We start from the raw sequence: 10,720 nt of genomic DNA, 5'->3' as shown, positions 1-10,720 counted from the left end.
TATGCGACGTGTGGACATTTCAGATAAAAACTAAACGGAGTGAATATGGTTTATTTATCGAGATTATCAGTCATAATGGATTAAAAATGAATTATTAAGAGAACGGGCAAATTTGTGTTTATATTTCAGATGGGAACTTAATCGCTGGAAGTAAATTTATAACGTATTCGTTGATATGAATAAAAAGAATTGAAATCATAAAATATGGATTCATATACAAAAGTCATTACATAAGTGTGCATATAGAGTCATTATACCAATAATATAAGTCATTCTACCAAAGATTGTGCAGCCACACTGTGTACGTATATAACTCGAGTACATGCTCGAGTAAGTTACTTGAATTGAGTGTGATATCAGTGTATGGCTCTAGTATTAAACAGTGACCCAAGCCAAGTGCCAACGAATAGAAATAACTATACATTTTTCTTACAGATATAATCGTTGCAAGCGTATAGATGAGACGAAAAAGCGGTAATATATAAAAAAGAGATGAAGAATATAATGATATCCGTTTACAACCGTGACGCTGCAATATAATTAACGTGAACCATTGCTCATTTTGCTCGTCTAAATCCTCACCGTTGAAAAGTAACAACGTAATAGTCATGGGTGATTGGTACGAATAGAGTAGAAAAAAATTGAATCGGCTTTTTTTTAACCGAGCATTCTGAGCGTGTGTTAACGATCGCAATGATAAGATATTAGTATGCGAAGTGTGTTCATGTTTTTGTCAATCATTCCGAATCGCGTGTATGTGTGCATTGTGCAGTTTGAAGAAGAAGAGCAAAAAACATAACAAGATAATTTAGAATGATTTCAAAGCTAAACTGGTTTTGAATTTGTTTCTTTGTGTGTTTATCTACGCCTCGTATATTTGACAATTATGTGTGTGTTAGCAGCTGTATTTATGAGGTCAAAGTGTGCATGTATGTGATACTGCGTTTGATTCAGATTAGCGCACACAGACGCACAGCGTGATTTGTTGTTTAGTAACACGCAATGATCTGCTGAATTTCATTTCAACATGAACAACTGGCACTCTCAGCTGAGCGTTTGTTGTGTTGTAGGCACAGTGTAACAGTGATTGTGTTTGCGAACAGTTCTATTTATAAATAACCAAATCGAATGAAAATAAAAATAAGAATAGTGTGATATTGAAGGTGAACAGATAAAATAGCAAGTGAAACAAACAAATAAACAACAATGGATTTTTCATGTTCAATTTTTTGGTTGACTGCATTAATATGTTTGGCATTTTTCTATGTGAAGCGAAAGTTTAATTATTGGAAACGGAATGGTGTGCCGTTTGTTGTGCCAAAATTTCCGTTTGGAAATTTACAAGTGATTCAACGTAAAGATCATTTATCACAGCGATTGGCCACATTCTATCGTGAACGTAAACAAGATGCTCCAATGCTTGGCATCTATTTCTTTTTGAGTCCAGTGCTATTGGTCAATGACTTAGATTTAATCCGGCATATTTTTATCAAAGATTTTCAATATTTTCAAAATCGCGGCACATTCTACAATGAAAAACACGATCCGTTATCAGCGCACTTGTTCAATGTGGACTATGAGAAATGGCGACCGTTACGATCAAAGTTAACGCCAACATTCACGTAAATATGACTTGCATGTAATATATTTATTGGTAATTTTTTCTGATGTTTTTTTTTTTTCATCCAAAAGATCTGGGAAAATGAAATTCATGTTCGGTACAATTGTGTCGGTGGCAAATGAATTTGTTGAATGTCTCAATAAAACGATTCAAGTTGATTGCGAAATTGAGGTCAATGAATGGCTGGGACGATTTACAACCGATGTCATTGGCACGTGTGCATTTGGTATTGAATGTAATAGTCTCAAAGATCCCAATGCGAAATTCCGTCAAATGGGCAAAAAAGTGTTCGACCAACCGAAACTCGGCGCTTTTGAACGCATGCTGATTATCACGTGTAAGAAAATTCTTGCATTGCTTTATTGCAATAAAGCAATAGTTGAAACAATGAAGCACCACTACGAATGAAAGAATAAAATTAAATACAAAACTTTATTTCATTAACAAATTTAAGGTAAGAGTTTAGCGAAGCTGCTACGCATTCGAATCCATCACACAGATGTCACTGACTTTTTTTTGAAGATTGTCGCTGAGACGGTCGCTTTTCGTGAAAATAACAATGTGCAACGCAACGATTTTATGAGCCTTTTGATTGATTTGAAAAATGCCAAAAAGGAAGAGGACCGATTGACGATCAACGAAATCGCGGCACAAGCATTTGTCTTCTTTTTGGCCGGTTTCGAGACTTCGTCCACTACGCTGACTTATTGCCTTTATGAATTGGCATTGGAGAAAAATAAACACATTCAAGACGAGGCTAGGCGAGAGATTTTTGCCGTTTTAGAAAAACACAACGGGCAACTTACCTATGAAGCTGTCAACGACATGGTTTACGTCGATCAAATTATTAACGGTAGGTTGTGACGGACCATTAAAATAATCCATGGATGGACGGGTGAGGGGGGTTTAGTTCTCAGTAAAAATGAGCCTTAAATGTAACTTTCAACGATTTAGACAATCTCCAACCGATTTTCTAGTGATAAGTGATACAACCATTCGTCCTATGGAATTTTGGAGTAATCAATGGCGAGATTTCAATCGCTAACAGTTTCAATCAAGGCAAAATTGCCTCCAAACTATTTTGTTCGACAAAGTTTGAGATAAATTTAAATTTTGAAAAAATTTCTGAAATTTGCTCGAAACCGCTCTGATATTCAACTAAAGTTCTTTCTAAAATTAGGCTCGAACTTAGGCTTTTAAAATTTCCCATATAATTTTTTTTCTCGCTCGTTTCCTTTTTTTACAGAGGCACTACGGAAGCATCCGCCAGCATCGAATTTGGCGCGAATCGCTACTAAAAACTACAAAGTTCCAAATTCAGACTATACAATCCCCGAAGGAATGTTTGTGTTAGTTCCCGTTTATGCGATTCATCATGATCCAGACTACTATGAAAACCCTGAGGAATTCGATCCGACACGGTTTTCACCTGAACAGGTTAAGCAGCGCCAATCATGCTGTTTCATTCCCTTTGGAGATGGCCCGAGAAACTGTAAGCAGCAGAACCGTTAGAAAAAAAAATTGATACCATAGATCTTTATTGTAAATGATAATTATTAATAATTTTTTTTTAAACTGTAGGTGTCGGTATACGATTTGGAATGTTGCAGGCCCGCATAGGTCTCGCGATTTTGCTGCAAAACTTTGAATTTTCTACTTGCTCGCGAACACAAATTCCAATCAAATATTCGCCCAAAAAACTCGTTCTATCACCAGAAAACGGCACTTGGCTCAAAGTCAACAAAGTCACGTGATATCCATTGCTTGGGTTGAAATTACATTTTATCAGAAAAAACATAGTGTGTCATTTAATCATTACTTGTGTTTCTTCAATATCAAAGTTCTGTATTATCACACCACACAAATAATCGTAAATTAGTTTTTGATGAACAATTATTTTGTGATTTCGTTGAGAGTGTTTATGTTTGCATTGCATTTGATGAGATTATTGTGGGAAAAAAAACTAATTTTATTGGCAATAAATGTCATGGTTAGGAAATAAAGTTTTTATCTTTCATTACTTTTGATTGTTTTGTTTTTATGGTTCGATTTGTGGTGACTGAACAATACTTTAGAAGAAAAGGAAGGAAGGAAAGGTATAGCCCAAGAACAAAATACGTCGTAGTTATAATAGTTGTCCATGTGTTGTGAATTTCCTCCTACTTTATGTACTTCGATGACGATCCGAAAAAGCATACAATAAACTCTGAATCACTTTTTGGATGTAAATGTATTTGAACTTTTTGTAATTCGCGCACGTAGCATCAACATTAGACAAAACAAAAATAATTTTTCCAGCAAAAGTTAGTTTAAACAAATGTCATCCTATTGTGGCAATGGCTTGAATTAGACAGAAGAACCAATGTCAAAATAAAGAGGGTACTCTGGCGCATAACAATGCAATCCAATCAAAGAACATGTAAACTGACACAACCAAATTCTTTGCTGTCAGCTTTTGTCTCGCTCCCCCACACTGTTACACTGACTTGTTTCTGTACGAATTGCTGTTAGCGGTAGATGTTGTTCGAAGTAAACTCGGTTTTGGGTGTTCTTTAGTTTTTTTTCTCTAAAGAGTTCTCTTGTCAAAGATAGACAAAATCACAGATCATCTTGAAAAACGGGGGTGGAAAAAATATGGTGCAATCCTCAATCCAAATTTAAGTGCTAACATCTTTGACAATCTACAATTAAAATCATCTACAATTTAAACCATTATCTAAAGCTTCTAAGTTCAGTAGAATTTCGAACATAGATCGAAAAAAATTCGAAATGTTGATTTTCGAAAATATAATCGTTCGAAAAGGAGTTTCAGGTCAAAAAAATATATTTTCGAAAATGATTTAGAATTTCGAAAATAAACTTTTCGGAAAATGAATTCTAAAACGGTTAATGAATTTTTTTGAAAATAAATTCGAATTTCGAAAATATTGGGCTCAATTTCGAAAATCCAGGTTATCAGGTCCGAGAGATCATAGACTTACACCACCTGGCCAAATACGAAAATTTTAGCATAAATATTAAGAGCCAAAAATACCGCTAAAGTGTGTTTTGTTCATATTGTAGGGAAATCACTTACGCGTATCAGCGCCAAAGCTATCGTTATATTTATATTCACTCAAAATTGGGCAAAACATGTTTGAGTGAAGAAAAAAAATACTTTCCCGTGCATTGACAAAGGCTCTCCGAAATCGGCTATGTTGCTTTTGCCTAAAACGCCAATGTCATTAGCAGCATTGACGTCCTACTGACTTAAATGCATTGGAATGTCAAAAATGGCACAAATTTCCGAGAGCCTTTGAATGAAAAAAAAAAAACGAAGAAAAAACATCCAAAAAAGTAAGGTCAAAATCGGGGGGAAAAAGTCATCTACCCGATTTTTTTTGAGTTAGCGAGTTTTCCATTCGGCCCATGCGATTCTGCTATCCATAGGTTATTCTATTTAAGCCTAATTGTCAGAAATGTTTCCATCACTTAATATTTAAAACACAAAATCACCCTCATAGGGCGGCTGGTGACAGTACATTTCGTCACATTTTGAATTGCCGCGCTGTTTAGTTCCAATTTGAAATTGAAAATTACATTGATGTGCCCTTTGAAATTGGGGGCGCTCGCATCGTTCAATTTAAGTTAATTTTTAATAGCCTCTATTTGATCACCCTATTCTTATCAGCGGCACAAAATAGAAGTGGCGCCGAAACACATATATTTACAATTTACGGCATTTTAAAGAACTATCAATACTTTTTGTTGTTGTGAAATTTATGACAATAACAACAAGTATTGATAATTCTTAAAGTTGCTACAAAAATTCATATCATTTCGGCGCCACTTCTATTCACTATTACACCAAATACGTTGGTTCTTATGGCAGACAAGCAGAGATGTTAAAAATTTGTCTAATATTCATCCATTCATCCATTCATCCATCCATCCATCCATAAGTTGATATATCCAGACTTGCCCTCAATTCCAGTTATACGAATTTTTGTACATAGATCCATCCATAAATCCATCCACTCAATATCCATTGAACATCCATTGAATATCCATTAAAGATCCATCCAACATCCATTGTCCATCCATCCATTCGTCCATCCATCCAATCATCCATCCATAGATTTGAATGGATGGATGGATGATTGGATAGATGGACGAATGGATGGATGGATTTGGGAACTTATGACCGCTAGCCCGTTTTTGGAGGATTCAATCAAGTTTTTTGTTTCACGTACTATGTAATACTAGTCATTTAATCGAAATTGGAATGAGAAGTTTTCATTTGCTTTTCCAATCGCAAATCTTGGTTCAAATAACAACGAACGGAAAACAGTTCTTTCTTCTCCTGAACGATAGCACGAATGAATTGGAGAAAATATTGGATGGTCATAGTGCCGAACAATGTTTCATATTATTGCATAATAATAAAGGGCGTATATGAGCTAACGGTTTTTTTTTATTTATTGAATAAAATTTATATCAAATTTTATTGGTTTCATTTGTTAAAACAAATAATAAGGTTACATATTAAGGACTTTTTCGTCGAAATTAATTGACTTCTCCAATTTTTGATACACTGGTATTTTGCTTCGGTTATTGAAAATAAAACAAATAAATATTTGTGACTACCGTGGAGAAAGACAAATACAGATTGTGATCCACACAAATTGTAAATTTAATAATATTTTTTTTATTTAAAGATGAAAAACATCAAAACATCAAAACAAAATAATGGAAAAAAGTTATTTTCAAAAAATCGTCGAGTTTTTTTTCCGGAAATTTACTTGTTTGAATTTGACAGGAGAAAGAAAACTTAAAACTATGAACCGATTGATAAACAACAATTTACGCATTTTAAATTATAATTTTAGTATTTGCATCGGATTCAATTTTCTTGCCCGGTTTGCTACCCTTTCATGGTGTATTGAAGTTTTTACCCTTTTTAAAGTTATTCTCGCCATGCCTTAGTTAGAATTTTCGCCTTGCTCGCATTTGATTTTGGTGTCTTTTTGTGCGAATTTTCATCGTATCTGGAACAATTAATTGAAACGTAATGGGACAAATGTTTATAATTTCGATATGTTTTTTCAAATTTTGATGAAAATTCAAACAATAAAAAATTAGAAAAAAATAAAAGGGAACAAATGTTAACAACGAAAAAATTGAAAACCGAACATTAAGAATACAAAAATGGTTCGAAGTCGAATGAAATTTCAGCTATTTCGAATGAATATGTTTATACAAAAAATAGTTAAAACTATTTATCATTTTTAATCTGATCAAAATCAATATAGAAAATCGATATTTTAAGTAAAAAGGAATAATTGTCACTTCCAATTCAAACACTTTGGACATTAAAAAAAATTGAAATTCATAATGCCTACCTGAGTTTCTTAGCATTGCGTTGGTGAAATCGACGGATAATTTGGATTCTCATTTATTCCGAACTGAATCAATTCCGTCCATTTGTGTGCGACTTTGCTGGCCCCGGCCCGTTGGAACGAAATCCTCCCTTGCTGTTCAGGAACCTTCCGTCTAGGGGAAAAGTGGGAAGTGGGTTTTGGCGGAATCTCAGGATCGTTCAGAACCGCTCCCGATTCTGGAAGTGGGTTTTGGTGGATCTTCAGGATGGACCAGACTGGGTTTGACAATGCCCTGGCCCATCCTGAGGATCCACTTCCAGAACCGGGAGCAGTTCTGAACGATCCTGAGGATCCACCAAAACCCACTTCCAGCATTTTTGAAGCGGTAATGACGTCAGCACATGGTGAATATGAGTGAATAATACAGATTTTGCGAAATATTTGAAATAGCTCAGATTTCATTAGATTTCAATGAAATAAATGGGATAGAAATAAGTTTTGCAAATAAAAATTGCGTGATATTCCCCTAGCCTTCCGTTTGGTCAGTGAGTTGATTGTCCAATGTCCAGTCACGATTACCAAGTACACTCACGATCGCCCATTCCTTTCAACGAAAATTCCTGCTTGGTTATTTGTTGCTCCATCTTTGCAAACAATCGCTCGTCCCGATCTTCATTTAAAAAAATTCCTGCAAGTGAGAAAACAGGAGTTTAGAATATTTTTTCGTTAAATAATTATTCAATTGACTGAGAGAGACTGGGTCAATTTTTGAAAATTTCAAGTGAAGATTAAAAATTAACATTTTTACTTTACCGCAAACTTTGTTTGTTAGGTAAAGTATTGGTTTTACTAGCCAAAATTTCATGACATCTCCTCTTTCGGACCACTATAACGTCACGCCAAACTTGAAAAAGCACATATCTGTACACTAGGCAATGTAGATGGGATCAAATCCTATCGATCAAGACCTATCTACCCCCAAAAACATGTTGTTTACTATGAAAAATGTGTAAAATAGCGATGTTCGTATGGCGTCGTCCGCGTCCGCGTTCGCGTTCGCGTCCGAGCTTTTTGTTCGCCAATTATCTCAAAAAGTTGACAAGATAATTAAGATCTGTAAGAGCCAAAAAAAATTTCAAATTGATTTTGAGCCCATTCTGATCTACCCATTTCGTACCATAAGCCTCCGACTGAGGACCTGAAAAACCTTGAAAAATGACACTTTTGTACGGGAAGTACCCGAAAAAGGCATTTTTCGGGGTTTCGATCAAGGCAAACTGCCATTTTTTTGCAAAAATAATGGGAGCCTGTGAACAACCGAACACCTACTTGCCCATAAATTTGGTCCAAAATCGACATTTCTTGAAATTTTCCTCGAAAAATAGACTTTTATATGAAAAATCAGTCGACAAAGGCATATTAAAGTTGATGACCATTTTTATGCTGACAGTATCCAAACCATGGTCGGCAACATCGATTTGTTTTTCTTTAAACTGCTTCAACGATTCCAAACGTTATCATTGCATTTTCGTTGCGCTATTTTTGCAGTTGATAATTTTTGGCGCCGCATTTCTGTGGACCACTTCTATCACCTCTTCGTGGGCCAACTCGTCCCTTCTTCTTCGATTGTTCGTCATCCTGTCAGTCATCGGTAGCTTCCTCTTCATTGACATTTCCATTTTCCTCCTCCTTCCGGCAACGGTTTCAGTTCGGCACGTTTACAAATTCGAATAAATTCTTGATGTTGATTTGTGTTGCTGCAGTGACTCGATTATTCTTGTAAATATAGTTTTATTCTCTAATTCTTATTTTATTTTTATGATGATTTGTTGTTTGTTCTTCAAGTAATTTTTTTTTCAATCCATGTGTTGTAAATGTAAATTGGAAGAATTTCATGTTGCTCGTCTATGAAGCTTGAAAAAACCTCGATTTCCTCAACACTGAAAAAACTAATGTATAAAAATTATCAGTATACGCATAAAATGTAAATTACGTTTTAAGGTTGAGTTGCACGATCCCGGTTGACCAACTTGTCATAATTTGGGTTTGCAGCTGATGTTGGCATGTGATTGAGATGGTCATAGGGGCATTCTCGCTCTTCGTTTTCTTCGTAAATAGGATCTTCCTGGTTTGACGCTTAAAGTGGCTCTGGTTGTGGTTCTGGCTGTAGCTCTTCGCCATTGCCATTTCGGTGGTAGGAAACTTCCATTTGTTCGCTGTTTTTCGAACATGATTTCAGACGAAGGAAGACAACAACGGCTACAATATTGATGATGATTAAAGCAGACACACCAATCGAAACAGCATACGAAGGAGGTGGCACAGTTTGAAGAGTGGTTATCATTGTGCTGCTTTCATTTTGGCTTTGAGTTTCATTTTTTTTCGAATACACCGCACGGATCTCCGATCAAATTCAGTCCTTCCCAATTTTTTCTGAACTTGGATAGATACGTGCAATTCATTTTGTTATTCATAATATGTAATTCAGTGATTTCTGGATATGTACGCTTATTAAGACCATCCAATTGTGTTAGACGGTTTTCGCTCAAGGTAATTTCTTGTAATGTCATTAATTTATGCGGAGTAGAGAAATTGAATTCGGTCATGTTGTTGTAGGATATATCAAGGTACTTCAACAACGAAAATGTTCCAAAGGGTTTAATATTAACAATCGATAAATCAGTGCGTCGTAGCCTAAGCGCACTAAGATGTTCATAATTTTTGAATGCAGTTTCATTTAATTTTCCCACACAACTTCCAGAAAGATCTAGATCGATTAGAAAAGGTCCCAAATGTTGTATGATCTCAGCTGTATTCTTGAAATCGTTATCAGCTGCATAAAAACTAGAAAAACCATTCAATGTGAGCGACAATAAAGTCACATCCAATCGCTTCAATTTGTTTTGTGAAATGTCTAACTGGTCGACATTGAGTGGAATCACATCAAAATGCTCCAAATGTGTGTTTGACCAATTTGACCAAAACAAATACTCAAAAGGTTCAAATGTGCTGCGATTTAATGTTCTGACGAAATTCTGGAAAATAATCAAGTTTTGATCCGAGACTGTGTATGATTTCTAGTGTGTTATCAAAGTGATTTCCAGCTGCATGAAACCGTTCCAAATTATTCAAAGTTTTTGAAAGTAAACTGATATTCAATGTTCTTAAATTGTTGTAGGAAATATCGAGTTCCCCAGATTGTTAAGATGATCGAAGGGGTCGGATTCAGTGAATGAGATACTACGAGTATGAGTTCAAACTACGAAATGCTGTCGTATTTATCTTCCCCAAAGTGTTGCCACTTAAATCGAGGTGTCGAATTGATGCTCTCAACATCTTTACTATATAGAAGTAAAGTAATAAGTAACTTATTACTTATTACTTTCATTTTATTACTGTAATAAGATGGACTCATTACTTATTACGCATCTTATTACTTGTAAGTATTACAACATGTTATAAGATTGTAATTGTAATAAGATTGTAATAAGTATCTTATTACTTTTGGTGCAAAAAAAATCGCAAAAATAGTTTCATGTAAAAAACATGTCAATTTTTTCCAACATTTTTTCGACTGACAAAAATTGACATGTTTTTTGTATGAAAATTTTCTTCAAAAGTTTCATACAAAAATCATATCAAATTTTGCAAGACACATTTTTTTTCAACATTTTTTCGTCTGACAAAAATTAACATGTTTTTTACATGAAACTTTTTTTGCGATTTTTTTTTGCACCAA

The 10,720-nt window shown here is 34.9% G+C and overlaps 1 protein-coding gene across 1 annotated transcript; it reads left to right on the top strand.

The window, feature by feature from the left end:
- Positions 1-291: 291 nt before the first annotated feature.
- On the top strand, positions 292-3,641 carry LOC129574314 (cytochrome P450 6a8-like). Its single transcript, XM_055456144.1, has 5 exons — positions 292-1,622; positions 1,693-1,958; positions 2,076-2,474; positions 2,868-3,113; positions 3,203-3,641. Exons 1-5 carry the CDS (start codon positions 1,207-1,209, stop codon positions 3,373-3,375), a joined length of 1,500 nt encoding a protein of 499 aa, XP_055312119.1. The 5' UTR covers positions 292-1,206; the 3' UTR covers positions 3,376-3,641.
- Positions 3,642-10,720: the final 7,079 nt, after the last annotated feature.

This window comes from Sitodiplosis mosellana, unplaced genomic scaffold, assembly GCF_009176505.1.
Source record: "Sitodiplosis mosellana isolate CC-2019 unplaced genomic scaffold, AAFC_SMos_1.0 Smas_scaffold_6162, whole genome shotgun sequence".
In the NCBI taxonomy this organism is placed as follows: domain Eukaryota; kingdom Metazoa; phylum Arthropoda; class Insecta; order Diptera; family Cecidomyiidae; genus Sitodiplosis; species Sitodiplosis mosellana.
This window is presented reverse-complemented; position numbering and strand designations above follow the sequence as displayed.

What these genes read in the sequence shown, in the direction of transcription:
- LOC129574314 (XM_055456144.1), top strand. Translation starts at nt 1,207, where the DNA reads ATGGATTTTTCATGTTCAATTTTTTGGTTGACTGCATTAATATGTTTG. An exon ending in AAGTTAACGCCAACATTCAC is followed by an intron (nt 1,623 to 1,692) that starts GTAAATATGACT and finishes TTCATCCAAAAG; the next exon opens with ATCTGGGAAAATGAAATTCA. An exon ending in ACGCATGCTGATTATCACGT is followed by an intron (nt 1,959 to 2,075) that starts GTAAGAAAATTC and finishes AACAAATTTAAG; the next exon opens with GTAAGAGTTTAGCGAAGCTG.